At 27.4% G+C, this 16,622-nt stretch overlaps 1 protein-coding gene across 6 annotated transcripts in view; it reads right to left on the reverse strand.

Annotated features, from left to right (window-relative positions):
- Positions 1 to 16,622, reverse strand: part of LOC129969275 (potassium voltage-gated channel subfamily KQT member 4-like) — a 355,767-nt gene that overhangs the window by 70,232 nt on the left and 268,913 nt on the right. For all 6 annotated transcript variants that reach the window (XM_056083765.1, XM_056083767.1, XM_056083764.1 and 3 more), the window contains exons 4-5: positions 5,080 to 5,255; positions 1,629 to 1,757 (exon numbers count right to left, since the gene is read on the reverse strand). In XM_056083765.1, coding sequence (XP_055939740.1) covers positions 1,629 to 1,757; positions 5,080 to 5,255 — 305 coding nt within the window. The remainder of the gene's footprint in view (positions 1 to 1,628; positions 1,758 to 5,079; positions 5,256 to 16,622) is intronic.

Here is a 16,622-nt window from a genome sequence, read left to right on the forward strand (position 1 = left end):
AATATAGTATCGTATTAATTGAAGTTATCTTTAAATTGTTAGTTTAATTTAAATAATTCTGAATATTTAAAAAAAATCCGTTTATACTTATAACAATTTTTCCTCTAAAAATTAAATTGTAATCCCCGTATTAGGAGAATAAATATTCATTTTTACATTAAAAATGAAAAACACATTAATTGAAACTGTTTGTAATTTGTTAAATTATTCTAAAATAAATTAGAATATATATATATATATATATATATATATATATATAATATAAAGCAAAAAAAAAAAATGCTAGTCCAGGATCGAACTCGAGTATCCTGTTTGCTACCCCAGTGTCTTAACCACTATAATATTCGCGCCTCGGCAATGGCGATACATTATTTTTATATAAGATATGTAGTTTGTGGGCCAGTTTCTCGAAATTGACTGGAGTTTTAATATTTTCATGAGCGAGCATTCTAAATGTATACTATCATTATACTAAATCTCATCTCGAAATCAATTCCCTCCGCTTGTAAATCTGTTTAAGCATATCAATTACTTTTATATATGTATGGACTAAATTTTGGATTATATAATTCGAGTTACTATACAGCTTGCAATTTTTTGTGTAAAATTTTCGCTATAAATGAACAAACGTGTAAATGATTTAGGATATAATTTTTATAGAATTCACTATATAATCATCAAGACTATGTATTGTTATTTTTTTATTTTTATGAGCAAATTCAATATTATTTATGCGTTTTATTTATTTTTGCCAATTTTTTACTATCAAAATGAAAAAGACGAAATATTTTTTATATTTTATAAAAGAAATTATAACTGTTGAAAATAAGACACAATTATCATCTTTAAATTGATAGCAATCCTATGTATATGATTATAATTTAAAATACTTAGTTAAAGTATATTACAAATTTTTTTAATCACTACATATCAAATGATAACAGGTATTCTTTTACAGACACCTTCAAAGTTTCAGAATAATTTAAAGTTTAACGGAAAATATAACAAGAAACTTTTTGCGAATTTTAGATCAACTATTACAAAATGCACCCATGCTAGAGTATTTATTTTCCAAAATTAGCTTTAATAAGTATTATAATAGTATTTTTTAAAACAGAACTTCGGTATTTAATACATAATTAAATTTGTTATGCCATTTTTTACTAGGTTTAACAATGTCCGGAAGTTAAGAAGCTTTGGAATCAAGGACTTTGTAAACTAACAACACATCAGCAATCAAAATTGAGTCAATTTAGATCTTTGACACAACAGACTGCAAGAGAAAAATTTTGACTAAAAGCTAAAATTTAGGGCAGCATTCTGGGAAAAGTGTAACAGTTTCCTATTTAATGTTTTGTAAAACAGCTTTATCTCAACTGTCCGTTCCACAGTTAATACCTAATTATATGAATGTATCTTATTTTATATAAAAGTGACTCTGCCTTTTGGTGCAATACAAGACATCGAAGCAGAGATACTCTTTATACACAATAAGCTTTGATTTTAATGACAAAAATAAATGATTTTTGATTGCTCACTCAAATATTTATAACTTTGTATAATTAAAATCAATATACAACATGGAAGTGGGAAAAATATGAGTTCTTTGAACATATGAAGATACTCACCACACCCCACCATAAGGCGTCAGCGAAGTTGCTGAAATTTTCGGAATTAGATTCTTTTTCGGCTAAGAATACGAGGAACGAGGAGAAAATGAGCCCAAGGAAACCAATGTACAATGTAGTTATGAGTTCCTGAAAAATAAACAAAAATTATCAAACAAATGAATTAAATTTCATTGCAGAAATATCAGATTCATTGGTCTAAAAAAGATATGGCAGAAATGCATGTCCTACGTGTTCCATACGAATGATAGGATGAACGATGTTGAACCATGAATGAATATTGGGATGGAATGCATGAATACTAGTGAGACCACTATCATGTGTGGTATGAACTAATATCTCGTTCATACCACCTTAAGTATACTTTCATACCATTAAGTATAAGTTCATACCACCTTAAGTATACTTTCATACCATTAAGTATAAGTTCATACCACCTTCATACTTTCCTTAAGTATTTCGTTTTGTTATTACAAGAACCAATATAACTCACAGTTTAAAAATATTTTTTTACACCTCATAACTAGATATTTTTCATCCAACAATTTAAAATTTGATCCAGTCGTGTAAATAATAATTTTTTATACAGAAATTAATTTTTAATATATTTTATTATTACATTCATGTAAACGCTTTTTGGGGCATGCATTTTTAAAAAGATGTTATTACGGCTATTCTGCAAATGAACTGCAATTCAGTTTGGGATATTTCTTATAAATAATTTCACCTTATTTCTTTGTTTATTGCTTTTTCTAGTGATATTTCTTCTTGCATAAATATTCTTTCATTTAGTTATAGCAAAATATACAGCCAAGTTTGAAAATTTTTTTTTCATTTTTTATACAGCGTTTGTAAATAAATATTTCAAAAAAAAATCCAAATGCTAAAATCCTTATGAAATCCATAGAACTGAAAGAAAAATTTAAATTTTAAATTTAAGATAGGATTTATTACCGTAGATCGATCAGCAAGTCAAGAATATATATATATATTATATATATATATATGATTAAGCCACACACTCTTTCTTTTACAATCTACTTGAATTCAAAACCCATTTATACATCCGTTAGACTGTAAACTTTGTTAGAAGTAATTCGTTCATGTACTTTGCTTAATGATGCTCGGAAAAATTATGTTAAGTGTTCAGGAGAAGCGATTGGGTAAAGAAAAATTCTTCTTTAAACTTGGGAATCCATGGCAAGGATTTCCAGGTTGTTGCAAGTTTTTATGCAAAAAGTGTTTTTTGTTCATTAGTTTTAAACTAATTTGAAGGGTTCAAAGAAAGTCGAGAAGAGACTGATGCCGACTCTTCTCTTAACTGACTAAGTTTAAGATTTCAGAGGAATTGTGCACGTTAAAAAGTACATGACGTTTAAATAGTCAACATATTATAATCTAACATAAGCTTTCTTATTATTCTTTGAGAAAATGCCAGAAAAAAAGTGACACAACCCGACATAGAGGCATGAAATAAAATGTTATATGATCATAAAAATCACTAACTTTTTGGAGTGAGTTTCTTGATCAAAATGTGTGATCAATATATAAATAAGAAGTTAATAATTTACTCTTATTTTAGAATGAATTATCATAAATATTCTCTAATTCTTAATTTTTGACGTAAATTTTTGTATTATTATTATATTTATGGTATTTGTCAATAGTTATCTTTGTATCTTCTTTATAATAGTAGTACAAATCATCTTTTCTTATAAGCTCTTTCTTTCTAACCAAATATATTTACCTGAATTAGTTAATTGAGCGAATATCATATAAATCTTAAATAAAGTTAAATGTAATTTTTTACAACAAATGCAGTGTAAAGGTAATTACATTTCTTTCTAAAACACATAATGCAAGAAAATTAAATCGCATATTATCTCGAATCGTTTTTATGAACTAAAAAAAGAATTGAGAGACTTTTATATTTGAACGTAGTTAGTATAAAAGACCTCCAGTTCCTTCCTTTTCCTATGTGTCAATTAACGTATTGTTCTCTTCTCTTTTCAGTATGATGACCTGTCATTTCCATGTTTGGTCGTTTCATGAGCATACTGTTAACTAACCAAGCGTATTGTTTGAATTGATTTTTTTTCTTTGAGTCTTATTTTGCATAATATGATATAAAAATAAATGTAATAGTATTTCTGAAGTCAAAAATCAGTCAATTTCTGAAAAAAATTTATTGTCTCTAAAATTTAATCCTGGCACTCAGGTATCTCACTTCTTGATAATGATAAAATAAAAATCAATGGGAAATAAAAGAATGACACATGCTTGTATTCTTAAATCCTCATAGCATATATTTGAATTATAATTTCTAAAATTAAATAAAATTCACGAAATTCATTCCTTTCACACATTTAGAAATTTGACAACACGTTGAGCATAATATGGGCTTCATGTTATGGTTTATGCAAAAATTTAAACCTTCAAGATTAACAAATTGCTATAAGAAATTGCTTCAAAATTAAAAATTAGCAGCACTATCTATAACATAGAAAGTAATGAGAGAAGACATCATTGACATATACACGTATTTAAAAAAAAAAAAATTCAGCGTAAGTAAGAATTTAGAAACGTTGCCTAATATTGGTTAAATAAATAAATAAAAAAAAGCAATATTTTGTTTTTTCCCTTAGACATCTCTCCATAAAGGAAATCGTCAATGCCAAGTCAACTACAACAAAAAAAATCAAGGTATTTAAGAAAGTGAACAAACTATACATAGATTTCTAAACGAACTCCTCCATGTGCTTATTTAGGTTATTATATTGACAACAAATTTAAGGAACACATTAACAATTTTTGCTCTTAAATCAAAAATTTAAACAAGGCCACCTGGGTGTATTAAATAAATGAATGAAGGGGACATATTTACTAATGAATTTTTTTAAAAAAATAAACATTTATTTTAAACTTTATTATTCATCCGAACGACTCATTTGTGATATTATTCCTACGCGAAAAGATGAAATAGAAGTAAAATTATTTTCCTTATCATGTATTTTCTATAAAATTGATTCTTAACTAATAAAAACTTCAAATAGGAAAAAAAAACCCCACATTTATTTTCAATAATTTGGTCCGATTGAGTGACTTTTGTTAAATGAAAATATTTTGAGATCGATGTCAGTCAAAATATGTAAACTTAAAATGAATTTACTTTAGATTTATTTCAGAGAATTTCTGTACTGATGTTGTTGGTGGATAAAAAAACCTTAAACGCAATTTACTATTGCCATAATGGTCTGTATTCTGTTAAATATTAGATGAAATTGTTTTCCTAGAAAGGAGTTGGTATGTTAAAAGCTCTGGTTTCTCAGCAAGATATTTCGTCCTATTTTTTAAGATTTATGTCATTTGCCTCCATGTTGTGTCATCATTTCTGAAAAATATAAACACCACATTATCATCAAGAACAAAGAATTTCCCTAATCTTATTTACCTGTCTGTGTGCGTAGACAACCGATCCCAGAAGCTTCCATGTTCCACCTCTCCGATCCATCCGCACCATGCGAAGAATCTGGAAGAATCGGAGACCACGCAAAGCAGACGCAGCGAACACTTGTCCGCTGCTGCCCACAGACAAGACCACAACAGACGCCACAATGACGATAACATCTGGAAAAAAATAGTTATTTTTACTTAAAATAAATTCATCCTTGCTTAATTAAACAGCTGATAAAGTAAGAAGTGTAAAATTTTCAATAACAAAATGAAAGTTTTTTTTATTTCTATTAAAGAGCATTTGTAGCCGTAAGCAGCTACTCCTATCTGCGAGAAAGTATATGAGTAAATCTGAATGACCGGTCGCCGCGACAATATATGCGGGAACAAAGATAAGAATTCCAAAGGCCCTCACAGGCCTCGGCACAAACCCTCCCGTCATCAGTAAGGATCGCTAATTTCGCATTATTTCTGTACCCACCAGGTGGTGAGAACCAACCATCCATACCGGAAGCTTCTTATGCCCATAACTGAAACGCCCCTTACCATGGGGATAATGAACAAACTTTAAATTTAAAAATTAAGTTTTTTTTTTTTTTTTTTAAGCAGATTTCTCCAATTTTTAACCAAGAACGGGCAACAAGGGCTACATTTGAACTAGCAACATCTTCTCAAAATACTTTCGTTATACTGCCAATAGAATGTTTGACGTCAATGGATTCAATTGTTACTTGAAGAGTATACAAGGCAAAGACAATTCAATCACTAGAACCTCGCTGGCCGTAACTACGGAAAAAGTATTTATCAGGTGAATTAAATTTGCAATAATGAATAACGAACTAATTTAATACACACATTACTCTTATTTTGTTATCTATACCTATCCTTTAGACCCATTTCTAGCTATTCCCAAAGTAAAAAAAAAATCTATCAGAATTCTAGCAACGTTCTCTATGTTAAATTGAATTACATTTTCTTTTTAGTAATGCCTTGGTTTGGAATAAATACTCTCTAAATTCGTTTCAGAGATCTTTAAAAAGCAAGTCACGTGGAATGATTGTTGAAAGTATGAAACAGAATGATGTTTAATTTTTTTATTTGTTTATCAGATCGTGTAAAAGTTTTGATATTCTCTTTAAATATGGATTACCTATAAATACTGAAGAATTACCTTTTACCTCTTATGTTTTTTTTTCATATTTTAAAGATTTCATGTGCTTAGTGCTTTGTTGCGGAATAAATACCTTTTGAAACATTTAATTGAACATTAAAAATCAAGCCAATGAATACCGTAGGAAGAATCCTTTATATTGATTGCAGCAAAAATCGTGAAGCAACAAATACAATTGCATTGAAATTGGCAACAAATTCATGATAGATTTTTACGGTTACTTTAATGATGGATTAAATATAAATGACGGAAAAATACCATAATTTTATTAAAAAGCTTTCAATAAATTAATAATATTTAAAAGTCATTCCCATAAAAAATGATGAATTAAAGCCATTCATTTCTGTATTTAAAGAGGACAACTTTTCTTTTCAATGAATCGGGAAACGCAGCTTAAGACAATTTTTCTTTTTTTTTCTTCAATAAGTCCAGATTAAAATGCGATCGATTTCACTAAGTCCTAACATATTTCATTCCAGTTCTTTTTCAAATAAAAGACTTAATCTCCCATATTAGGGTGAAATTAAAAACGAAACCACTCTTATGTTTTACTAAAACTTGTATTTTTTGCATTGAAAATAAATTCAGCAAATACATATCAGCAGTTTTCAGTTTAATACATAAAGTTTCAAGCAGGAATAAGGAACGATCGAGCGCTAATTCGTTTTCCCCGTTAAATATTTATACATTTTTTTGTGTATTAAAACCTTTTCTTTCAAGTACTGTACAAATTCAAAGTACTTTTAGATTTTCCATAACTTTTAAGAATTTGAAATAAAGCCGTTACAAACACTACAGAAAAAACAGGTATAAATTTCTAAACTATATTTTAATATCATGCATTACTTTATAATTTTGATTTTAATTTTACATTTATTTGAAATAACATACACAAGCAATAATGCATTTAATGCATAGAAAAAAGCGACTGTAAAATATTGTAAAGTAGTATTGCATAGTAATTGTAATACTTTCTCAGTTGTTTGAATATAAACGCTAAAGGATGTAAGTTAAAATTATATAACAAATATAATTTAATAACATTTGGATCTAAGCTTCTTAGTCTGTTGAAAAAAGTATTTATTTTGAAAAACTACAATCGGACAAATGTTTTATAAATTCATAATCTTGCTGTTGAGATCTTGTGCAAAAATTCATTAAAATAATTGTTACGTTCTTGAGTCAACGTGGCTACAAATTCATGAATATTCACAAAAAATAAATTTATCCATTGTTGCGTTTAGAGTAAAATTTGGTAAGGTCTATATGTACATATATTAATAATAAAAATGAATATGTGTATGTGTTGGAGTTCAACAGTTTATGACTATCTGATATGTAGATACCAAATCTGGATATCTCCAGAAGGATGAGAATATGCACATTGGAGTGATTGTTTTGAAAATTTAATTAGAATTCTAATTATGTATTAATTAAGTTAAATTTTGGTGTTTCCAAGATACAACTTAAAAAAAAAATTCATTCTTCAAAAATAATTTTTACTCCATTGGAAATTTAAAAAAAAATGACTTTTTAATAATAGCAATTTAATAATCGTGTGAAGTTTTGATAGATTTCCGTAGTTAAAAAACTTTTTTTTACTTATTTTCCACAATAGATTAAATTGTTACTCTGAAATTTAAACTGTTTGCATCGTTTTATCAAATACTTAATACTGAAATATTTTTCTATTATCAAAAGTAAAGAATGACAGATTCTGTTTAATATCTGTACTATTCTTAAGAAAAATCAAAAAGACAAATTAAAATATCCCGAAATTTTGAAGACAAATGAACCGGATATTTACATTTTAATAGCACTATGATGTTATGGGATTGTCTCCATTGGAAAGGTTTATACGGAAGAAAAAGAGAATTTAAGTAAGATAATTAAAATAATGCAAATATAATGTCTGACAATTTGTGGAACCATGAGAATGGAGCTATAAAAATGATTTATCAGAAATCAAATATTCTTAATACTCACGACAAACAAATGGACCACCTGAGGGAAATATATAAATTTTAATAAAATGAAACATAACCTGATAAAATTAAATAAAATGAATAAATAAATAAAGTTGCAACACCGTGAAATTTAGAGAATAAATTATCTGTATATTTACTTTTGTAATAGCATTATAATGTCAAGAAATTCTCTCTCCATTAGAAAGGTTTATGAATGTACTTAACCACTTAACTGTTTTATTTTCTTTACTATCTAATAAGATTACATCTTCTATTTTGGGAATATTTTCTTATTTTGGTTCAAATGGAAATCCATTGAATATTTGATTTATCTACGTATTCGAAGTAATTTTAATATTGAATTATAATCGTTATGATTGGTTTACTTTTTGCTTACAACTATCAAAATTCGATAAATCGATGCATGTAGGACGACACCCGGGCAAAACAGTTAAGCGGTTAAAGTAACATACGTAAGACAATTAAAATATCACGATTTAATGCTTGGCAATTTGACGGAACCATGAAAGATTCTACTGAAATTAAATATAATTAATACCACCGGCGAATCAGTTGTCGCCAAAAGAGACTAGTTTCTATTATAAAACCAAACGTCAGATTTCATCATTCAGCTGGTCAATTTAGTTTCAGCATTGTGATCACAGACTGTTCGATGGGCGGATATAATTACAACTGCATAATAACTTTTTTTAAAACTCAGGTAAGACTAAAGCGTAAAAATTCATTAAAATTTTAAAGACGTATTTTTTTTTAATGATTATTTAGTAGAGTAGTAGCGCTATGGTATATCAACATGGTGTAAGATAAAAGTGATTAGATGGGAAAAAAAAATTACTCTCGGCAAGCTGGAAGGCAAAAGTAGATACCTTTACATCTAACTTTCTATCTGGCAGTATAAATTTTTGATGTTAGAAACAGCCAATATTAGGGCTTAAAAATCCCTTTTCAGTCCCTAACTTCTTAGATAGTGCAGTTATGAAAAACTTTCAATACAGAAGTTGTTCGTCTTAAAGAGGTGCTAATTTGTCTAATATGATTTATTTTTCTATCTTCAATGTTAAGAAAATTATAGTGAAATGAAAATTTCACCCCTCCCCTCAGCATTTTCGCCCTCTTTGAGCTAAATGGGCCATTTACGAACTCATCCGAGATTTTTTTCACTTCTAACAACATATTGTAAGCCAGTTAAAATCCAAATAAATTACTCTGGTAATGCTGCTCACAAGATAACATGGGCAAAGCGTTATATGCATATTATATAAACTTTTGAACTAAGGGTGGTTTTGGGTTCTAGGAACCATGATCGATGAAGAATCGAAGAAATTTTCCCGAAGTCTTGTTTTGAGAACGACTGCAATAAATAGTCTTCCTGTAGAAATCTACCAAAAAAAAAAAAAAAAGGAAGAATTCCATAGAGATATTTAGGTTACGGTAAGTTATGGCCAATTATTTATTAATGGATTTGGCAGTTTCCTAAGTGAAACCTGCTTTCTTTTTTTATAAATTACATACATAAGGAAGTGGAAATTACATTTTTATAGATAAATTGATTCCAGAATGCAATGAAGCAAACTATTTTTTAATTTAATGCTTGTAATACTGAAAAAATTAAATAATTTTCTTATCCTTTTATATCAATAGCATTTTTAATTCACTGTAAACAATTATAATACATTGCAATAAAAGTGAAAAATTTTGTATAAAATTTTCTAAGAATAACGCCATTACGTTACTCAACTATCTTCAAGGTAATTTCTTTACCGCGTACTTTAAAAGTATAAGGATAATTTGGATAGTAGTCTTAACAATTCATTGGTATGGAAACGATCCATTTCTATTATAGAACAAAAGTAAGTCTGAGAGTATATGTTTGATACCTTCTATGCGTAAGTAAGGCTATTGTTCGGTCACTAAGGAGACATTAATCTCGAATAGTACCAATGAAGATGTCGGCGATAATAATTTCTTGGTCAATGAATATGACCATATTTTCCCGTTATCTAGCAATGCAGTAGAGCTCGAAACAACATCTAACAAGATTAAAGAATAATTTGTGATAGAACTATTAAATAGATTTGTATATATATAGAATACAATAGAATAATAGAATATATAAATAGATTTGTAATATAAATAGATTTTTATAAATGAAAAGAATTGATATTTTGTAGAAACGTGTAGAAATTTATTATGCCTTAATTAGACGTTAAAATGTTTTCTTCTATAAAAAATCTGTACAGGAAAAAATATATAAAAAAAATGTACTGAAAAAAAAAACTGCTCTTTAGCAACACTATACTGAAAAAAAAACAGTACTTTAGCAAAACTGTACTAAAAAAAAAACAAAAAAAGCAGCACTTTAGCAAAATTGTACTGAAAAAAAAAAACAAAAAAAAAAAAAAACAGTACTTTAGCAAAACTGTACTGAAAAAAAATACAAAAAAACAGTACTTTAGCAAAACTGTACTGAAAAAAAAAACAAAAAAAAAGCAGCACTTTAGCAAAATTGTACTGAAAAAAATACAACAAAAACAGTACTTTAGCAAAACTGTACTGAAAAAAATACAACAAAAACTGTTCTTTAGCAAAACCGTACTGAAAAAAAAAACTGTTCTTTAGAAAAACTGTACTGAAAAGAATACAAAAAAACCCCCAGTATTTAACGAAAACTGTACTGAAAAAAGAACAAAAAACAAAATAAAAAACAGTACTTCAGAAAAATTGTGCTGAAAAAAATACAAACAAAAAAGTAGTACTTTATTTGCTAAAATACTACTTTTTTGTTTGAAAGTACTGAAAGTTGAAGTTCTGAAAAAAAAAAACACACACACACACACACACATCCAAAGCAACATTTTTCAAAAGAAAAAAAATCATTGCAGTATATAAAATGTTCGCTCTAATTGTGGCCCAAATTTCTTAGCCGTTAAAGATAGGCAAAAATAATGTATGATCCAAAGTAATCGGGTATTTTCAAATTTACCCAGCTTTCTGTTTTTCCAAAAAAGTCTGGGCAAATTGTCGTTAAACGAGTATATAAAGAATATGCTGAATTCGGATATTATACTGAAGATTCGTAAAAAGTGCATTTAGGGGAACATAAATAACTAGAAGTTATGAAAGAAGAAATTGATTTGAACTTAACTCATTTCATTTAAAACTGATAATGTTTCGGAAATTCTATGAATGATTTTGTTGGCTGTGTGCAAAATCTTAAATATAAATTTCCATAAAAATATCACATATATTTAAAAAGATAGAAGAGCTTTCTTAAAGAAAATTCCGCATATTTTTATTTCTTATAGCAAGTAGAAACTGAATTATACAAAAGTATTATATCAAAACTGAATGTTTGTGGAAATATGGGGGGTAGTAGTAAATAATTTTTAGCAGCACATGTGGGAAATATAGCATAATTTTATCATAATTTCAAATTCATATATTTTGAGCAGCTAATTTAAATAATTCGAATACATATCGTTAATATACAGAAAGACATCTATTCAACGAGTTAATTTTCAATTATCTTTTAAAAAAAGCTAAATGACGCAAGTTTTCCCATAAAATTATATTTTTTAAATATGAACAAACAAATAGTTATATTGAATTATATGCTATAAAAATATATTAAACATTTATGAGTGTTTATAAGTACATGATTTGAATTGCAGAAAGTATGCCTAATAAATGACGAGAAAATATTAATTTCATTATTTGTATAAAGTGTAGAATAGTAACATTACGTAACTTAATATATGCTATAGGATTAAAAACACCCGGAATCGTTTTATTTTGCTTATCCTGCAAATGCATCAATTGCCAATCAGAAATGAGGAATGGTTTCTCATATTAATCCTGATCCAATAGATAATTTCTAAGTTTTTTAGAATTAAACATATAATTCTAATTAGAAATTTCTTTTAATGACGTATAGAATTAAGTTTTTTAGGCAATAAATGTACCGATGAAAAAAATCACAAAGTCAAAATGTCTATAATAATACTCGACTTTATTATTCGTATTTGATATAATATTTTTGGTATGCTAATAATTTGATCAAAACATATCACTAGTTTATAAAATTTGAATAGCAAGTAAGGTATCCAATCAAAGGAGTACATTTTCAGGAAGCAGTCGTTGATTAGAATAAAATAATTAAAATTCAAATAAAAATAACTAAAATAAAATAAATAAAATAATTAAAATTCAAAGCTTTATAACTTGATCAGTTTTGATCTCATAAGAGTGGTATTTTTTTGTTGTTTAAATTATTAGTGTAGTAAGAATCTTTAGCTAAATATCACCAAAAAACAGAGAGATTATATAAAATATTACATTTCTCAATTTTTTAAAAATATTTACAGAAACAACATAAAATTATTTACAACAATTTTAACTTTTTTTTCCAATAGGGACTATACTCTTGAGACAAAAAATTTAGGAATCAGTTATTGGATCACTTAATTATTAGCTAAGAAAACAATCATGCATAGCTCTTTACGAAAAATAAAGCGCTTTTGTTTTTCTACAAAATAACACTTTCTGTAAATATAAATAAAAAAAATCAAAAAGAGTTCTAATTTGTTGTTTTATGCAATTATCAATTTCGATTTGCTGATGATTTAGAATTTTGTATGTTTAGGTTCAGACGGAACATTAATATGTCACATGAGTTCTCACTTTCTTCCCATTAAGTGTATCATACGCATGCTATAATGTATTTAAAACATTTGACATTTTAAATTACAGATTGATGCAGATTTTGGTATTTTATATTTAATTTTAATACTAATATATGGGCGGGATCAGAAAAGTCTTTGCATTTTGGAAACGCTTCATCTCTAGAATAGAGAGGAAATAAAATTTTCTGAAATGGGATGTCATATTAAAAAAAATGTAATTAATTTTAAGATGCAAACGTTTAATTTATTATGTTTCATACATGATTAAAATTTTTATGAAAAAAGAAATGGCAACAAATGTAAGGAAATAACTAAGAAGAATGAATAGTCAGTTTTTCAGGATGTTGTTAATAAAAATTTGTTAGGAAAGAAAATAAAAGTTACATAAGGATTAAGTGAAAAAGAATAGGAAAATATAGAAGTTTTACGGGAACATAGAAAAATATATCCTGTATAACTTCGGGCAATCAGTAGATAAAAAAGCACAATGTAAATGAAAACTCAAACTAAAAAAAATACACAGTCACTAAATGGGTAAAAAAAATACATAAAAAATATTCCAATCCTGAATTTATCTTCTTTCTTCATCTTTTGCTTCAACTGCAAAAACAACCCTCTGTCCATTGAAAAAAGTGTCTCTAATTTGAATTAATAACCTGGATTTCCAAGTGATTAGTGGACAGTTCGCATTAAAAAGCCGTAACCAAATTTGATTTTTTCGAAAAGTTAACTTCTGAGTACTCTTTATTACAATATTTTTTATCATGCAGAATAGAATCTTTTATTAAAAACCAATGCACATAAATCATCCTGGAGGGAAAATGGTAATAGTAATTGCAATCCATTATTATTTCAAGCTTAAACTATTAATGCATTTTTAAGCATTTATAATTAATTATTAAATTATCTCATTTATTTCTTTTATATACGAAGCATATAAAGAGAAAATATTATAATCTTCAAAAAATTGGAAAAGGAGATTTTTTGGGGGATTTTTTTCTTTTCAGACCTCCCCCCGCCTATAAATTTGGCATAAGGTCTTTAACTCAAATTTGCAGGTTTTCCTTAAATTTTGAACGCAATTCATTTAGAGTGTCTATTTGGGTGTCCGATTAAAAGATAATAACATGATAACTTCAAAATGAAAGGAGCTATATGGATAAATTTTGGTTCACAGATTTAACATCTGAAATGTAGATATGTACCAAATTTTGAATCACACCAATTAAAGAATTGTGCGTATGTCAGTCTGATCTTTCACAAGCATGAAAATATGATAACTAAAAATGTATTGACTTATGAAATTCGGTATATACTACAATAGAAGTTTATCAGATTTTGGTTCCTATCGGGCAGAAAAATGGTGCCCAGTTGTATTGTATATTGTATCAAAGATTGCTTGCTAATAGGGTCTTTGGTAACTCTTGTTCGCTAATGGCATGCAGATCTCCAATATAAATAAGAATACATAATATATTTATTGGAGGATATGCGCGAAAATTTCGGAAGGACTGTTTCCTCTGATTCTTAATTTTGTTCCACTTTCCATCCCAGAAATCCGAAACAAAGCTCAGAAATTTCATATTACACTTTTAAATATTATTAATGATTACATCAAAAAATAATTAATTATTATTAATGATTACATCAAAAATTAATTAAATATTATTAATGATTACATCACAAAATAATTAATTATTATTAATGATTACATCAAAAATTAATTAAATATTATTAATGATTACATCACAAAATAATTAATTATTAATAATGATTACATCAAAAATTAATTAACTATTATTAATGATTACATCAAAAATTAATTAAATATTATTAATGATTACATCACAAAATAATTAAATTTTCTTAATGATTACATTATTAACGATTATTATGAAAATCATTATGTATTTACCGTAAAATATATTTAATCTATTACTTATCATTCAATCTTTTCCATAAAACTAGAATCGAAATTCATTGGATCAACTTTTTTCTCAACTTTATCATCGAAACGATTCTTATCTTAAAAAAGAAATGTTCAAAAAGTCACTGGATTTCGTTCGGTATTTTTACATTTTAGAATATAAAAGACTCTGCTCGTTTCGTTTTGAAATGATTTTTATTCACAAGAGGGTTGTTGGATTTGCTTTAGTTTGTGTATTTTCCAGTTCCGAATTCGAGATCAAATACATCTAGATGGAGCCAACACCCTATCAAATGCACGGGGTAGATCCAGGTCGCCGATAAAATAGGTGGACGAATAACCTCTCCATAAAAATGGAGGCACAGGAAGTCTGCCGTAATAGAAGGCTAGATCTGCTGTATGATCACGAGGTGGTTGGTGTTTGCTAACACATTTCAAGAGCAAACGTTGTTCAAGGGGGGAAGCATAAATGTATAAGGGTTTTATTTTTCATGGTAAAGTCTCGGGCTGTTATATTTCTCCATTTTCAACGTTTTTTTCTGAATGGGAAAGTACTCCTGTTTCTGTGCAGACGAGATGGGGATCATGAGAATCATCTCTAAGCTCTTGACGTATAAAAGAATGAAAATATTCTTAAATTTTTTTTAGATGCTTTTAATTTAGTGATTTTCAGAAGCCAAATAAGATAAATGATTTTTATGAATAATGTTGGGTATGAAGAATTCATTTTTGTGTAAAAAATAAGAAAGAGCCTTCATTTTAATGAAATATGGATAAAATAGAAAATATTTTTGTAATACTTGATTTATATTTAAATTATCATGTAATATATTATTTGAATTTTTGATGTATCCGGCATAAAAAAAAGAGCAAGTATACCGGCTTTTAAGGTAAATGTATATTTATAGCTTAAGTCAATATCGAAAATTCCTGTAAATATGAATGAATTCAAAAGTAGAGTTTTCTATTGTGGGTGATTCAAAGTCTACTATATCCGTTCATATTTATTTTCAAGTCAAAAGAAAGAGCTAACTTTTAGTTAAATACTCATTGTCAATGCCTTTAGTTTTCAAATTCATTCAGATGGAGGCGTTAAACATTAAAAATCTGACAGTTTCACCTTCATAATTTTTAAAAAACAGATTTAAATTAAATTTGTAAAATCCACTGGCATTAAAATTGTGATCTTTTAAAATTAGGAAACAGTTTTAAAAGCACACATTGACTGATGCAAACTAGACTTATACATACTTCTATTCGCAAATACTAAAATGAAAATATTGGAAAAAGTTTTTTTAAAATTCTATTTCATTTTCACTTCATAATTAAATAGCTACACTTTTCTACTGTAGTGTCAACATTTACTTCTACTATTATAATTGAATCCTGTTATTTTTGAATTCATACATGGCATTTTAAAAATCTTGAAAAAAATTAAGAGTCGATAGAGCATATCTAAATAAGCGCAGATTACCATACAATGAATGAACACAACAGAAGTGGTGATGTGCCAATGGGCCGTGCAGTACATTCGATTATTTTATATGTTAGAGCTATTCTCTGAAAAATCGTTATGAAAATCTATATTATCACCTCCCCCCCCCCCTCCCCGTTTAATTTTGATCGCTGGGAGTTTTTCCTGAAAATGTCACAAATGGTTGGTGACTACTTCAATGTATGTCGATTACTACACCGATACCTTTGCAATTTCTGTATTTTTTCAATATTTCTGGAATTTGTTCCAAAACATATGTCCTTAATATTTATCAATTT

The sequence above is a fragment of the Argiope bruennichi genome, chromosome 5 (assembly GCF_947563725.1).
Source record: "Argiope bruennichi chromosome 5, qqArgBrue1.1, whole genome shotgun sequence".
Lineage (NCBI taxonomy): Eukaryota > Metazoa > Arthropoda > Arachnida > Araneae > Araneidae > Argiope > Argiope bruennichi.